The sequence below is a fragment of the Pleurodeles waltl genome, chromosome 6, assembly GCF_031143425.1.
Source record: "Pleurodeles waltl isolate 20211129_DDA chromosome 6, aPleWal1.hap1.20221129, whole genome shotgun sequence".
Taxonomy (NCBI): Eukaryota; Metazoa; Chordata; class Amphibia; order Caudata; family Salamandridae; genus Pleurodeles; species Pleurodeles waltl.
Window position 1 is genome coordinate 981,340,483 of NC_090445.1, and position 16,971 is coordinate 981,357,453.

Consider the following 16,971-nt stretch of genomic DNA (forward strand, 5'->3'; position numbering starts at 1 on the left):
ACATCCGCAAGGGTTTGAGGAACTTGCATTCAAATGCACCATATATTTTGGTACTGAAATGAGCTTAACAGCCACCAAATTTGAATGGCACTGAGGAATACAAGAACAAGACGGAGGCCAGGAAAGAGAACAAAACATTAGCAGAGTTGCCAGAGGGCCCATCTCTTGATTTTGGAGATATTTTCCATGGAGTTTACTTTCAGTTCAAAAACCTTTATTTGATTTTTAATTAAAATCATTAAAGTACATTTGCTAAATATGACCATTCAATTTTTTTTTTTAAACTAAACCTCATTAAGTTTGGGAAATATAACCATTCATAAAAACAACACAATACCACTCCAGGGAATATAACATGCATACACAGTGTTCAATTCAAAATTGCAGAATACAATAGATAACAGCTACACAAAAAGACGACAGAACCCACCAGCAATTCTAATATCAAAAACCCCTAAGGGTCAGCTATGAACAGAAATCTTAAATAAAAAAAGAAACCATTGCAATAAAATCATCTAAATGAATAGATATAACAGTTTAACACACAAAACTGTCAGTTATCCTTCCATAGATTGTTGAGCTTTAAATGCTGCCTTCAAAAAAGAACTCTAAAGCACATCTCAACATTGTCTAAAAGTTGCAAATAGAGTAACTAAATTCCCCACTGCCTGTACATTAAATTCCTTTAAAAAGTTTTTAAAAATAGGCAAAAATACAACCTAAAAAAATTACCGAAAAAACATAAAATGTAATAAGGACTGGGAAGACATCATCGCATGGGCAAACCCGCGGGCTACTAATGAAGAGGTCAGGTACAAGCGGAAGCCTTAGTAGCCGCCAAATAGTCCAGCCCAAGAGAACACTAAGAGGGACCTTGCATACTAAATTAAAGGTGGATTGAAATATAGAATTGTGGCGGCAATTCCCCTAAATTGGATATAAACCATAACAGAGGGCTTCATTGATGCATCCCTAGCCTCGCTGTCCTACTAAACTCAAAAAAAGAAAGTTTGACAAGCCACAAGTCATTCTTAGAAAGTGACTTTGGTGTATCAAAAAGATGTGGGGGCCAGCCACGTAAACCTACCACCGTGCTTATGGTAAAACAGACCTTGAAAATCACACTATTCAGGCCTGCTTCCTGCGAAGACCAGATTGATACCCAGAACATCAGAGGTGCCAGACGCACTAAATCCAAAACATACTGTAATGATGGCTCCTTATGCATTATATAGTGTGAACTGGCTTGTGGTACTGAGCAGAGTTGCCTGCAGTCTCCGTTTTCTTCCTACTGGAGCGCTGATGAATTAGAGTAACCCCACACACCGGCCCTATATAAAGCAGCTTGAACATACTGAGCTTTATGAGCTGAAAGTAAAGGCAGTTTTCAGTGACACAATGACCTGTAGTGTTTAGTGCTGGGCAAGCTCTGTGAAGGTAAACTATTCGTGCTGCTAGGGTGCTTGAATACTGCTGCCCCAAATTAACATTGAAAGCCCAAATCATGCCCCTGCAGGAATTAATTGGGGCGAGAGAATAGTATGCCGCAGGTCATTCTGTATTATTAACTGCAAATCAAAAGGACTTATCGATCTAGTGACACACTGACATGATGTAAGCCAGTGGTTCCCAACCTTTTGACTTCTGTGGACCCCCATTTTATCAATAATGGAGCCTGGGGGACCCCCCACTGAATCATTGTTGGAATCCGGGAACCCCCACTGAGTCATTATTGATAGTTGGAACCTAATATTATTACATTTTCTAAGCAGTCACGGACCCCCTGAGGAGGCTTCGCGGACCCAGTGTCCCCGGCCCACAGGCTGGGAACTACTGATGTAAGCTATACTGTTGCTAAATATGTGCTTTTTCCTATGCCTACTCAGTATCTGTGTAGTGTTTGGTTTGACAAGGTGCCTTGGGGGATCTCAACCTTTTTTCACTTCTTGCAAGATGGTCCTTTGCTTAATCATAAGGATGCAATCTCCTCCATACCTGATGCCTGAATTGCACTCGAACTAGTCCAAAAAGTAAATTGAAAAAAAGGAGTCCACATGAGGTGGTCTCTTGGCCAAACAAGTCTTGCGAGAGTGGTGCCTTCAGAAGGCAGCTCCTTGGTACAACCACTCAGTCACTAAAGTGAGGAGAGACTTGGTGTGCTGCAGCAGTCTCACTGTATTAAGCTAGCGCTACAGAGACCAAAAATTTAAGATGGCTAGACCAACAGTACAATTAGCGGAATACTGTCATTATGTCAGTCAAGACAGGCAGTTGGCAACAAAAGGAAGGATACAGGAGTCTTTAGAATTACATATGATTCCGTCCCTGAGGGGCACTGAATTCCTTAGCTTTGAGCAGCCCAACCCTGGATCTTAAGAGACTGGATGAATCAGACACAGGTCGTCATGTAAAGGGGGATGGACAGTCTTCTGAAAGAGTGTTTTCCCAAGCCACACTGGGTCAACAACAGTTGCTTCTGGCCTAAGAGAATAACTTCAACATGGTAGGCAGTGCCTGGATCGGATGCCTTCATACCACAATGAATGTGGAAGAATTTTTACTTATTTTATTAGCTCCCCAAAATGTACTTTAAGACTGGCACTTAAGGTCAAAATTTAGCACATGCTCAGTTAGCATACACTGAAGGAATGTTCACACTACAATATTTTCCAATAGTAGTGCAGATCAAACAACCTTGTGGCACAATGCATACAGCTTGAACATGGAATGTTGTCACGTAGAGTGGCTGAACATTGCAGAGGAAAACACCAAGTGAAAACAGTTTAGAAATTGAAGAGAAAAAAGAAGGTGGGGGTGCTGGCTGCAGAGAACTCTTAACAGAATGAGACGCACTCATCTGTGATTAAAAAAATAGGGGGAACTTGTTCATCTGCACAGGTACGGGGACTGGCAGTATATAGACTCTACTGAGGTATACCCATCTCCTGGGAATAGAGGTTAGGGATTAAGAATATCTATGTGTATGTGAGCTTCATTTTATCTCCGTATCAATGGAAACAATATTTGTAAGCTGAATCTATTTGGGGAAAATTGGCCAACTGAGTTCTTGATGCAAAACTGAAAGTATGATCCAGAACTCGCAACCACTTTCCAGAATATTTTTATGAGCAACTGGCATAGCTATTTTCTGAAGGCATTTTTACGGAAAATCTTTCTTAGAGGTAAAAGGCTGCATATGACACCAATGTTCTGTATGGGATTTTAAATGCTTCATTAAAATGCATCCTTTCCCTTCTGTTTCATTACAATGATGCGGGCCATTAGGAAATAAGCCACATAAATCCCAAATAGTACTGTGGTGATGGTAAATGTGTGTCCTGCTCATCACCACCTGCAGACACACCAAACTCTCAGCTTTGTAAAAAAAAAAAAAAAAAAAAAAAGTCAAAGCTGTGCAATATGAACGGTATCTTGAATGTCTTGTATCCAGCTCTCTGGTGCGAAGAGTATAATAAAGTTTAACTGCTTTGTGGCACATGGCCAGTCCTGCATCTTCTGCACACAGCTCCAAAGTAACAGCAAACAGCTCTCGCTGGGAGGAAAGTTACTGGTGACTCAAAACAAATGTTCAAATGAAAGTGTCAGGAACCCAGTTTCCTATGAATAAAAGAGTAATATACTGAATACCATAATATTTAAAATAGAGACATGCACTCGTTAATGTTATTGTTGTAGCTAGAAATGCAGGCCTTTTTAATTCCCTTTCCACAAATACGTTTTGTCCTTCTCCTTTTAGCCTAATACCATGAAAGAATATATTCCAGTCAGAAAGTGTAAAAAAGACTTTATTCTACACGTATTTGTGCAATGACTGGAGGATATACTGCAATTTTCTTTTCAAATATAAAACTTACTTAAAAACCAGTGTTGATATTAACGGCCCTGGAAAGTACAGCACTGTAAAACAATCGGTTTAGAAAGAAAGAATTTGTGAACTAATTACACATACTAATGAGCACATATACGCAGAAAGAGCAGATGCACAAAAAGGTACTTACTTTTACCACTTCGAGGTCACCAATTTTGGCAGATTCCAGTAAATGTTTATCAGTATCTGAAGTGCATGACACAACGCCTGCTGTTGAAAAAATCCACAACATAAGCAAAATGAAAATCTAAGTGAAAAAACAGTGCCATTTGCATTATATAAACATTAACATGTTAAAAACGCTAATATCGTTAAATTGTGAATTGCTCACATTTACATTGACCATAGCTAATGTAGGCATGTGTTTAAAATGGCTTAAGTTGGTCGCCATCTTGCTAATAGCATGTGAACTTTTATTTCTGAGCAAGCTGAATTTCAATGCCATTTCTTATTTTCACACCAGAAGAAAAAAATAATTATAGCAACCTGTGAGGAATGTAATAAAATGGTTCAGGAAAGCACCTGCAGCGCACAGGCTGGTCCCAGGAGTCTCGTTTGCTGCAGATAAATGTAAGTTTGAAGGAGGCTTAGAGAATCTATATTGTGGAAGATCTTGAGAAACTAATGTGTTCAACACTGCAGCTTTTCACTCTAACCAGATCAGATCGTTTTATGGGAACTATGTGTAGGTGTAGCAAATGTTAGAACCGAGCAATTTAAGTTACTGTAAAGTGGATTAGATGGTAGACCTTTTCCAGACTGTGAATAGAGTAGAGTAGGAGATTTAAGGTACTCTCTTTATGGGAGAAATTATTTACTTGACTGTTCCTTTTGAGGCAACAGCATGATAGTCTGTCCTCTTATATGACAGAGTTGAACTTAATATTAATGAATGCATTAATTTATTGATTGGCACTAACATGATGATTTTGCCTTCTGTTGACTTTTAACCTCTAATAAACCTTTATGGTTTGAAAACGTAACCACTCTCTGTCTTCCTTATGGAACCTAATGTGCTTCAAATTACATAAATGTACTGATTTCTTGACCAGCCTCAGTTGTAAACTTCGATTCATCAGACAGCGCTTCGTAGGCCCAAAAGTTTCAACAACGAAAAACGATAACAGTAGTAGCGTATGATTAACACATAATGGGGCTTTTAGAACATAAAATGGCTTTAGACCACATGTCTCTGAAAGTCACAAGGAAAATATGATCAATGCTTCCTGAATAGTACATGGCTTTAATTGATAACTTATGTTGGCAGACGAGGTGAGTACCCAATTCACAGTAGACAGGTAGCCAGCTCTTAAATGATGACTGCCATGTGCGCTTCCAGTTAAACAACCACTAGCACGTGAGCTTTCAGCAATTTTGGGATATGCAAGTGCAGCGTGTGGAGTCCAGGCAGATGATTTGTATAGATATTCCCAGTGGGATTTTATCAACTTCTCACTTGATGAATACTTTCTCTTCAAGAGGAGCATTAATGGGTTGCCGCAAATAATTCATTCACAGTGTATTTTAGGATATTTAATAGTGGAAAACAACACTTCACACAAGATTCTTTCAGAGAATTAATTTTGCTTATTATAAATGGTGGAGACATATGTCTGCAAAAATTGCAGCGACCAAAAGTTTTTTTTTTTCCCATAAGTGAAGGAGTATTATAGAGTCACCAAAATCTGTAAGTTACAAAAATAACAGAAGTGTAGGTAGCTTTGGCAGCTGACAATCAAAATTTTGTTAACAACCTGTGTGGAGTGTAAATTTGCCTCAGTGACTAAAAATAATTGTACATTTACACCTACTACATTCTGTGACATTTTTGTTTTTAGCTGCATGATATGAAAATGTCTTGATGGGTACCAGTGGCTACAGAGCCTCCTTGCCCAGCTCCGTGGTTGGACTATGCTGACATTCTCCACTAACCGGCTCGACCCCACCCACCCATATTCTGAAAGAGAACTCAATCCCCTCCTCCACCTGCGCCTTGCTCCTTGACTTTCAAAAGAAAAGACGCTATATGAATAGTCATCCTGCATAAGTCTAAAGTTTTTCTACTAGACTGTGCAACCAATATGCTTATCAGGCAAATAGTGTCATGCGGCACAACTAGTTGCCCCTTGTTACCTTTGTTGTAAAAAACTCAATAAAAACATCTACAAAAAAACAATCAAAGCACAGAACGTCAGGAGATCTAAGATAGTGCCTGGCATTCAGACAGCAGGCAGAAACCACAATACTGAATGGTGAGATCACGAGGTTCAAGAAGTAAGAAGAGCTGGAATGAAAGACCAGATAGGTATCAAACTGGTCTAAACTCAAATGCCAAATGCACAGGGGCCAGCTGCCAGATAATGGCCACCCACAATAATGTTTCTTGAGGACCCCTCAAATTTAGGGATCCGTATCTAGTCAACAGATGACTACTGTCAAAAAATTCTGTTTTTTGAGGGAGGTAGCACACACGGATTCTTAGGCAGCCATCCGACCTACCAGTGCACTAGGTGCCAATGGGGCACTGGAATAAAAAAAAAAAAAAAAAAAGTACAGGTGCATCTACAACACAGCATCTCTAGAACCGTAAGACCTGCACACATTTTGTTTCGTTTTTTCTTAGATCAATTAACCAGGGAAAAATAACCCTTGTATCCAGCCTAGGGGTCTGAAGGGGAATATCTAACTGGCTTTTCTGTGGCTCTATCCCAAGATAACGGGAACCCTCCTCTGCCTCCCATATCGTTGTGGTTTATGGAAGGTTGAGGAATAAACCACTTCCAAAGACAAGGCTTCCTCTGGCTCCTTGACCCTTGGGGTGCCTTTCAAATTCTAACTATTTCAGAAGGCTGATCTGCAAGGTCCACATGGCTTATCTTACAGGGCCATTCAGTGAGCATGGATTTAAGATTATAAAAATTAGTATTTTAATAGCATAGTATGGCCTTATAGTGAGGTTGGAAACTTCAGGATAATAAACAGCTTCTCTCGTCAAGCTGGGCAGCTCAGCTCTTTTTCCAGGGTCACAGGTGACGGATGGCTCCAATTCCTCAAGCTTATTCAGAATCCTTGGAGGAGGAGAAATGCATCAAAGCTCACAGCGAACACATCTCTGGGCAAGCATACACAATTTCCTTGAAATCCAGATGAAGTGCAAGGTAAAAGTCTTAGCAGGACTGCACAGGGAAGCCCGAATGAAGCAAATTACAAACTTTCTTCAAAATCTGAAAGCTTCAGCAAATCAGAAGAAAACACCTTTCAGTTCTGTATGCAGGTAGAGAACAACCGAGAGCAAACCAGTTAAGTATTTGGGCCCAGGGATCCTCTGCAAAGGTTTCCTGGTTGGAAGGTAAAGTCGCCTGAAAGGGAAGAGTTTGTGGGTTTCAGGCACAATTGGGTAAACTGGTTAGCAGAGGACGGGATGGTGATTCCCCCCCAGCACACCAGACTGCTCTAGGTTTAGATTAAGAAACAAAGAAAATGCTTCCAAGCTGTCGTGCCTCCAGAGGACAAATGCTATCTGTATTTGGGCCTGCACAATACTGTGGTTCCTCTGCAATGCCCTCTCCTTTCATCACTGACCATGCTCACAGCACAACACACAAAAATCTCAAGATACACAACAGATTCAATCTGGGGAAGCAAGAACATCAGTTATGGCAGATTTTATAGGGGTATGACAGGAAAAAGTTTCTTGGCATCAAGAGCATGGTGGCGGGGAGAGGGAGACAATAAGACAATTGTTTTCTTTTGGCATATCTGAAATAAAAGATTAAACTAAAATTTAGATTTTAACATATTATTTTTGCTTTACAAAACACTTTAGAGCTTAAAGTACCTCCCAGTATCTGTTGTACGCTTGCATCCCCCATTTGCAGAGGAGTCAAGCCTTGCAGTGATACTATAGATGGATCAGCACCAGCATGGAACAGCAATCGGCAGGTCTGAAGATGGCCAGAAAGTGCAGCTCTGTGTAATGGTGTCTGTCCAAGACTGTCCAGTGCATTGACCTGAAACAAAATAGAGAATAACATACTGATGATGTAATTTTATGCTGGATCCAATGACAAACAACACATAAGAATATACCTGTGTCCGGTGCTATACGGAACTGCTTTGAAACTTTGTAGAGGAATAAGATTGGGATCAATTAGTAGCAGGTCCTTTTAAGGTGCCCAGTAACGGCACAAAAAGAATTGCTTTATGAGTTACCAATCAAATTCACGTTCACTTTAACACTTAAAGCAGTGAAAACGTTAAGTCAAAATACCTAGGTAACAACAGGATGTAGAGGTTTGCATACAATGTACGCTTTAAGGAACAGTTATTTTATCTAAGTCAACGATAAAAATTGAGAACTTTTTCTCTGGACTTTATTTTATTTTCACACGTTCTTAAACTTTTGTCTTTAACTTTCATTCATGTTTTCAAAGTACACAACACAGTGAGAGCCGTGTGAGGTGTTTCCACTCAAAACAGCATGAACATAATTTCAACAAAATGAGCAATATTTGCAACATTTTAAAAACATAACCGTTGACCTTTCACAGCAGAATGAGGTAAAACCTCTGTAAAACAATGGCTGTTAACAGGCTCTTAACATGTTCCTTAGAAAATGATGACCAAACGGACTTCATACTATCAAACAGACTGCGTCAAAAGCATTTCCTCAAGACTAATTTTCACTAACGTTTCTGATACAGATTGCTATCCTATGGAGTCTCGACTGTACCTCCTGGCAGCCAGTTGCATCTGGCACAAGTAGACAAGTATGTCTAAGTGAGCACTCCAACCTTCACACATCAGTAGGTTATGGAAAGAAGACAGGTCAATTGCTGCTGGCTACTCGTACCTTAGCATCATGCTTCACAAGTAGCTCCACAACATCATCACGTGCTTTGTCAGATGCTACATGGAGAGGAGTCTGGAAACTAGAATAAACAGAAAGAAATGTTAATGTACTATGTACTTCCTTTCTACCTTTGGTGAAAAAACGGGGAACTACTGAAAAACAAAAAGGCTTACTCTTTCATCTTCTCGTTAGCATTTGCTCCTTTTCGTAAAAGTAATTCACACACAAGCTTTCTCTTGGAACACAGTGAAGCAGCTGCACAGTGCTAGAAATGAACAATTGTAGGCATGATCAATATATTTTTCAGTGCTCTCGAATCTAGTAACATTTATCAACAGCCAAGCAATTTACGAATTTAAAAGTCAACAGTGGAATAATGAACAATACAAACTTTAAAGAGCCAACAAAATTTCAATAAATGTTGCAGGCTCCATTGTTTAAAAATTTTTTTTTTAATATAAAATGGAAGTGATGCTTAACATTTCATTAACATGGTACCGTACTTTACCAGAGAGAGCTCGTCACCTATACGAACAGGATCAATCAATGGATCAACATGTGGGAGACTTAGAGCATCCTGTAGCAGCGCTAGATAGAGTGTTTAACAGTTTTCACAGCAGCCAAGATTTTTCTTAAAAAACAAATTGCTAGAAAATGTCAATAGATCAGGTATTTTCAGCCAGAAGCAGAGGTAGAACAAGCGAAAGAAAATGAGACACCACAGTATTGGATTTGGGGATTGAGTCCATCCATAGTCAATGAGCATAACCTGCGGAAGAGAGTGCAGCTATGGCGAGAAAGGAAAACAGGTGAGAATGACTTAAGTAGTAGTTATATAAAAGAGGGGATAGCAGGAAGGGTGTAAGGCGGATGAAGAGGGGACAGAGGGATGCCAGTTCAGGCAGTAGGCCCTTCCTAAGCTCTCACTGGGAGAACAACACACAAAGATGCTCTAAAATTCTTTCTCTGCCTTTTGCCGGGACAACCCAGAAAAAGGAGTTCAGTGGTGTGATAAAAACCAATTAGGGTCGGCAAGCCCAGAGGGGGATGATACTGACGGCAGCAAGCCAACTAGAGGAATTCAAGACCCTGTAAATGAGGATCAATTGAAAAACAGGCCACTGGAACCGAGAAACAAAGTACAACCCACACGCTACAAATAGCTACAATAAGTAGCTGAAAAGTCACAGAAACACCACAAAGTAGATAATGCCCAGCCAAGCCCACGAACCACCACACACAATTAAGTGAAAACTCCATTAAACAAGGCACACTGATTTTTTTTTTTTGCCTTATTGCCACACAGTTACGTTGTTCTTTTGTGATGGTGTTCGGGTATCTGAAAAGCTCATGCAGGATTCAGACCCCATCAAATTAAGGTAAAAATGCATCCCTCGTCCATAAAACCTTTCTCAAATTGACAATGGTGGGCAGGGAGAAGGCGTTTGCCAGCTTAGGCTTAGTGGATGGGTCCAGAAGGGAATACATAAAACAACCTTAAATCTTTCCCATGTCTGGCACATGCTTACCAAGCACTATTTGAAGGGTATTCAGACTCGAAAGAGTCCCCAACACTTGAGTTGCAAGGGCACCTGTATTAACTGTAACTTTATATTTTCTATATACCTTTGATGCAGAGCTTAACAAGAGTGTTTTAGGAGAAAGATATCTAAACAAAAAGGGCTTGCCATGGTCACACTTTTTTATACTATATGCAGGTAACAATTACAGGATAGATACTGTTTTTTTTTATTTTAAATATGGGATATAGTCTGACATTGTTGCTACACATCCGGCCCACGAAGTTCGTAACAAATGCCTTTAGGGTAGCTGCCTTTTACAACTTTCTCCATTTCAGTTGCACTGGGTCAATAAATGAAAATATATATACTGAAAAAGCTCGTTTTCATGGGACTGAATTCAAATAATACAGTGATATGCTTTAAGACCGTGCCTAAAAAGAAAGCAAGGGAAAAGGGCAATACTCGTCTCCTTAGTCTATTCAATAGTCTCCCTCATTTGGCTATTTACAAGAAGTGCCTTTCTTGAAAGAAGCTATAGCTACAATAGTTTACGCCTCTGCTAAACCCTTTTAATTCCAGACAGCACTTTGTGGATTGGAGCAGCTTGTGCAATACGCTCCCCTTGAGACCAGTTTTACTGGGAAGTAGGTAAAGCTGATGATAAAAATAACTTGGAATTATCCCTTTACTTTACTTTTGCCATTTCACTGAATTATTGGGAGCAATTTAAGGCTATGAAATAAAAAATAAAACATGCGGCAAGACATAACAGCGTTAAGACCACATATATCAAGCATTTACGACGAGAGGCTTGTTTTTTAATTGATTAACTTGAAGAGAACTCTACAGTTTTTAGAATGTACTCGTGCAACATTTTACATTCCTCTTCCTGGAGCACACAGAGCAGAGTAACTTGTATCATAATTGAGTAGCTGGATAGAGAGGTCAGGGAGAGGGGGCAACTTCTTTAGACCCATTAACGGAACCCTTCCAGATGTTTAAAATTAATTTCGGAAGGATATGCACCAGACAGTTCAGAAAACATCAATATCTTTCTATGAACGGATGGCGACCAAGTCATTTTGTGTGAAAGGGTTCTCAAACATTGTTGATATTAGGATTTCAATAGTGTAGGAAGTTGGCTCTGTATGTGCTATTTCAAAGTAAGGAATAGCATGCACAGAGTCCAAGGGTTCCCCTTAGAGGTAAAATAGTGGTAAAAATAGATAATACTAATGCTCTATTTTGTGGTAGTGTGGTCGAGCAGTAGGCTTATCCAAGGAGTAGTGTTAAGCATTTGTTGTACATACACATAGACAATAAATGAGGTACACACACTCAGAGACAAATCCAGCCAATAGGTTTTTGTATAGAAAAATATCTTTTCTTAGTTTATTTTAAGAACCACAGGTTCAAATTCTACATGTAATATCTCATTCGAAAGGTATTGCAGGTAAGTACTTTAGGAACTTCAAATCATCAAAATTGCATGTATACTTTTCAAGTTATTCACAAGTAGCTGTTTTAAAAGTGGACACTTAGTGCAATTTTCACAGTTCCTAGGGGAGGTAAGTATTTGTTAGGTTAACCAGGTAAGTAAGACACTTACAGGGCTTAGTTCTTGGTCCAAGGTAGCCCACCGTTGGGGGTTCAGAGCAACCCCAAAGTCACCACACCAGCAGCCCAGGGCCGGTCAGGTGCAGAGTTCAAAGTGGTGCCCAAAACGCATAGGCTAGAATGGAGAGAAGGGGGTGCCCCGGTTCCGGTCTGCTTGCAGGTAAGTACCCGCGTCTTCGGAGGGCAGACCAGGGGGGGTTTTGTAGGGCACCGGGGGGGACACAAGTCCACACAGAAATTTCACCCTCAGCGGCGCGGGGGCGGCCGGGTGCAGTGTAGAAACAAGCGTCGGGTTCGCAATGTTAGTCTATGAGAGATCTCGGGATCTCTTCAGCGCTGCAGGCAGGCAAGGGGGGGATTCCTCGGGGAAACCTCCACTTGGACAAGGGAGAGGGACTCCTGGGGGTCACTTCTCCAGTGAAAGTCCGGTCCTTCAGGTCCTGGGGGCTGCGGGTGCAGGGTCTCTCCCAGGCGTCGGGACTTTAGGTTCAAAGAGTCGCGGTCAGGGGAAGCCTCGGGATTCCCTCTGCAGGCGGCGCTGTGGGGGCTCAGGGGGGACAGGTTTTGGTACTCACAGTATCAAGAGTAGTCCTGGGGTCCCGCCTGAGGTGTCGGATCTCCACCAGCCGAGTCGGGGTCGCCGGGTGCAGTGTTGCAAGTCTCACGCTTCTTGCGGGGAGCTTGCAGGGTTCTTTAAAGCTGCTGGGAACAAAGTTGCAGCTTTTCTTGGAGCAGGTCCGCTGTCCTCGGGAGTTTCTTGTCTTTTCGAAGCAGGGGCAGTCCTCAGAGGATGTCGAGGTCGCTGGTCCCTTTGGAAGGCGTCGCTGGAGCAGGATCTTTGGAAGGCAGGAGACAGGCCGGTGAGTTTCTGGAGCCAAGGCAGTTGTCGTCTTCTGGTCTTCCGCTGCAGGGGTTTTCAGCTGGGCAGTCCTTCTTCTTGTAGTTGCAGGAATCTAATTTTCTAGGGTTCAGGGTAGCCCTTAAATACTAAATTTAAGGGCGTGTTTAGGTCTGGGGGGTTAGTAGCCAATGGCTACTAGCCCTGAGGGTGGGTACACCCTCTTTGTGCCTCCTCCCAAGGGGAGGGGGTCACAATCCTAACCCTATTGGGGGAATCCTCCATCTGCAAGATGGAGGATTTCTAAAAGTTAGAGTCACTTCAGCTCAGGACACCTTAGGGGCTGTCCTGACTGGCCAGTGACTCCTCCTTGTTTTTCTCATTATTTTCTCCGGCCTTGCCGCCAAAAGTGGGGCCTGGCCGGAGGGGGCGGGCAACTCCACTAGCTGGAGTGTCCTGCTGGGTTGGCACAAAGGAGGTGAGCCTTTGAGGCTCACCGCCAGGTGTGACAATTCCTGCCTGGGGGAGGTGTTAGCATCTCCACCCAGTGCAGGCTTTGTTACTGGCCTCAGAGTGACAAAGGCACTCTCCCCATGGGGCCAGCAACATGTCTCGGTTTGTGGCAGGCTGCTAAAACTAGTCAGCCTACACAGATAGTCGGTTAAGTTTCAGGGGGCACCTCTAAGGTGCCCTCTGGGGTGTATTTTACAATAAAATGTACACTGGCATCAGTGTGCATTTATTGTGCTGAGAAGTTTGATACCAAACTTCCCAGTTTTCAGTGTAGCCATTATGGTGCTGTGGAGTTCGTGTTTGACAAACTCCCAGACCATATACTCTCATGGCTACCCTGCACTTACAATGTCTAAGGTTTTGTTTAGACACTGTAGGGGTACCATGCTCATGCACTGGTACCCTCACCTATGGTATAGTGCACCCTGCCTTAGGGCTGTAAGGCCTGCTAGAGGGGTGTCTTACCTATACTGCATAGGCAGTGAGAGGCTGGCATGGCACCCTGAGGGGAGTGCCATGTCGACTTACTCGTTTTGTCCTCACTAGCACACACAAGCTGGCAAGCAGTGTGTCTGTGCTGAGTGAGAGGTCTCCAGGGTGGCATAAGACATGCTGCAGCCCTTAGAGACCTTCCTTGGCATCAGGACCCTTGGTACTAGAAGTACCAGTTACAAGGGACTTATCTGGATGCCAGGGTCTGCCAATTGTGGATACAAAAGTACAGGTTAGGGAAAGAACACTGGTGCTGGGGCCTGGTTAGCAGGCCTCAGCACACTTTCAATTGTAAACATAGCATCAGCAAAGGCAAAAAGTCAGGGGGCAACCATGCCAAGGAGGCATTTCCTTACATCCCCTTTCCCTCAATACGTGATTGTAGCACCCACACTGCATTTGGTGTGACAGTGACCTTATGTGATCAAAACAATAGAGCTTTCCGGACTACTGCAGAAATGGACTGTGCCTCCACCCAGCTGCTGGGTCAGGCGAAAACAGGTTTGATTCGTCAGAAGCAGTGTCCTTCCATAGAAAGAGTGCTTACCCACCAATCAGCTGTGAGTATTTGTTTAATCAGCTGATTTCGCCAGGATCTTTATCAAGTAAAGTTATTGTGTTTTGCTTTTATTGCACACATATGCCATTGCGTTTAAGGGAACTTGCTCTTTAAGACCACTGTGTTGCTATTTAACACCATCTCCTAGATAATGATGTCCCTACATCTCTGGTTTCCATGTGTTAGTTCTTATGGTCAATACAGAAGGGCATTGTTGGTTACAATGGGAATTCAAAGGCCAAGGCTATAAGCTAGATCTGTTTTTTTGTTTTTTTTTTGTTTTTTTTACAAAAAGTTATCATAAAATCAAAGGGTCTGACTTATTTATTTTGAATGTTAAACTCTGAAGTTAATGGGCATATAAGGGTGAATTATATATTTATTAAAATCTGTTGATAGGTATTTTGTTACATAAAAACTCACAGTTTAACATAGCAGGCAAGGGGTTGGTTACCCATCCTGACAAAGATTTTCATTGTGATGATCCTTGTTAAACCCTTTAGGAGAACTAGTGCTTTTCTGCCAACTGTAATCTTGTTTACATTTCTAATTTTATGATTGATGGTTGCCTTGTTAGAAACCTTATGCCGAGTACGCTAAGCCTGAGTTGGTTATGTTAACAAGCCAATGAAAAGGGTACAGGCCTGATTGGGTCACAGGTAAAAGCTATATCTTACTTAAGGTGTAAAACTAATTTCCTTATAATAAAATGTCACCACACAAGCAGCAGACTTGGCTTAGTTATTTGTTAAAGCAATAGGGCCTTTTCTAACACTGCACTGTTTTCATACATATTCTATGAGACTGAATACAGGTATTTTGTTACATGAAATCTCAGATTACGATATTAAGCAAGGGTGTTGGTGCTAGATGATGTTGAACATACGCTGTGACAAACCCTGGGGGTAGAAGATTTTCATTGTGACAATAAGGTTAAGCCTTTTGCACAGGAGTTGTAGATTGTTCGGTCAACTGTAATTTTGCACCTTTGTTATTTTTTAACTGTATGAATGATAGTTCTTAGCATATGTGCACTTCAGAAGGCCTGTGCTGGTTCTGGTGTCAAGCCAATGGAAAAAACAGTTTCATCATTGGCCCATCTGGGAAAAGTTAGGTCAGATTTTTGACGTTTGATATGTGTAAAATAAAAAGTTATGAGAAAGCCACTAGGCCAGACTTGTTGTTAAAGGCAGTAGGTTTTGAATAGTGCATTGTTATTACACTGTGGGCAACACCTCTAGCTAAGTATTTTGTTAAATTAAATCTCAGATCACCATAATAGGCAAGGTTTTTGGTGTTTCTGTCCTACTTGAACAGACTATGGGCATTTATTTGTAAACAGATGTTTTAGGACCTTTTGTCCCACTTGAGCATATCTGTTCATTTGGATATCTACACAATAATGTTCTGTAAACAAGTGCACTGAAGACCATGTTGCTGCCATACAAATTTCCTGAAATGGTGTATTTGCCAGGAAAGCAATAGTTTCTCCCCTTTTCCATGCTGAGTGTACCCTTGGTGATATTGTAATGATTCTCCTGCTTAAGTGTGGCACAAGGTAATTGGTTGCACAATCCATCGTGCAATTGTGTTCTTTGTTACTGGTCTTCGTAGTTAGCAATTTACAAAAGATTAAAAAAGTTGTAAAGTTTTTCTGACAGGTTTTGTCTTTTTAATATACCGTATTTTCCGGCGTATAAGCCGACTTTTTAACCCCTGAAAATCTCCTCAAAAGTCAGGGGTCGTCTTATACGCCGGTATTCGGTGTGCTGAAACTTCAGGGACAGGCGCCCTGTAGCTGAGCCACCGTGCGCTGAATTTGGAAATCGATTCCAAGCGTATGATGAGTTCCGCATCCCACAAGATTCAGTTACTTGTGGACACGGAGCTGATCGGTCACGCGTGAGTTGAGCTGTTCTTACCGTGTGCCGCAATCCTCGCTGGCAGTTGTCTGGACAGGCACGTGTTCCTGCGCGTGCCCCAGGCTATTCCACTTGCACAGTTTTATGTTTACATGTTTGATGACAAACAGTCTTATGTTTATAAGTGACAGTTCTCCTACTAAGTACCTGCATGTCATAAGCATTTGAATTAAAATTACCATGTTAAAATCAAATCTGATGTTTTTAAATTTTTATTTGGTGTGCATTGGAAGAGGGGTAGTCTTATACGGCGAGTATAGCCCAAACCCTATATTTTAACAGGAAAAGTAGGGGGTCGTCTTAAACGCCCAGTCGTCTTATTCGCTGGAAAATACGGTAATACATGATGGAGCGCCTTGCATTCAATGTGTGCAAATATCTTTCCGTGTTTGCTTTTTTTATTTTTTTAAATAAACTTGGTATTTGAATAGTTCGATTTATGAAGAATTGCGAAACCTCACATAATTCTGCATAAGTGAGACCTTCTCACAAAAGGAGTTAAATATTTTTTACATGGTCTTTTCCCCATGTGATTTTCTTCTTCAATCAATTATTTACACACCAAAATGAAAACTCTCCCATTTTGTCATATAGCATTTTCTTATTATAGGTTTGCTGCTCTTACTACTGATGTTCTGTTTTCTGGTCATTTCATGTGTCCAAATTTTACGTCTTCAGGAGCCATGCTGTTAATTTGAAATATTCTGGTTCTGGGTGTAATACCCTTCCCCATTTCCATTGACAGCAGATCTTGTTGTCTTGGTAG

The 16,971-nt window shown here is 41.4% G+C and overlaps 1 protein-coding gene across 2 annotated transcripts in view; it reads right to left on the reverse strand.

The window, feature by feature from the left end:
* TNKS2 (tankyrase 2) overlaps positions 1-16,971 on the reverse strand; it is a 511,364-nt gene that overhangs the window by 340,878 nt on the left and 153,515 nt on the right. For both annotated transcript variants that reach the window (XM_069239858.1, XM_069239857.1), the window contains exons 10-13: positions 8,915-9,006; positions 8,742-8,820; positions 7,728-7,899; positions 4,020-4,099 (exon numbers count right to left, since the gene is read on the reverse strand). In XM_069239858.1, coding sequence (XP_069095959.1) covers positions 4,020-4,099; positions 7,728-7,899; positions 8,742-8,820; positions 8,915-9,006 — 423 coding nt within the window. The remainder of the gene's footprint in view (positions 1-4,019; positions 4,100-7,727; positions 7,900-8,741; positions 8,821-8,914; positions 9,007-16,971) is intronic.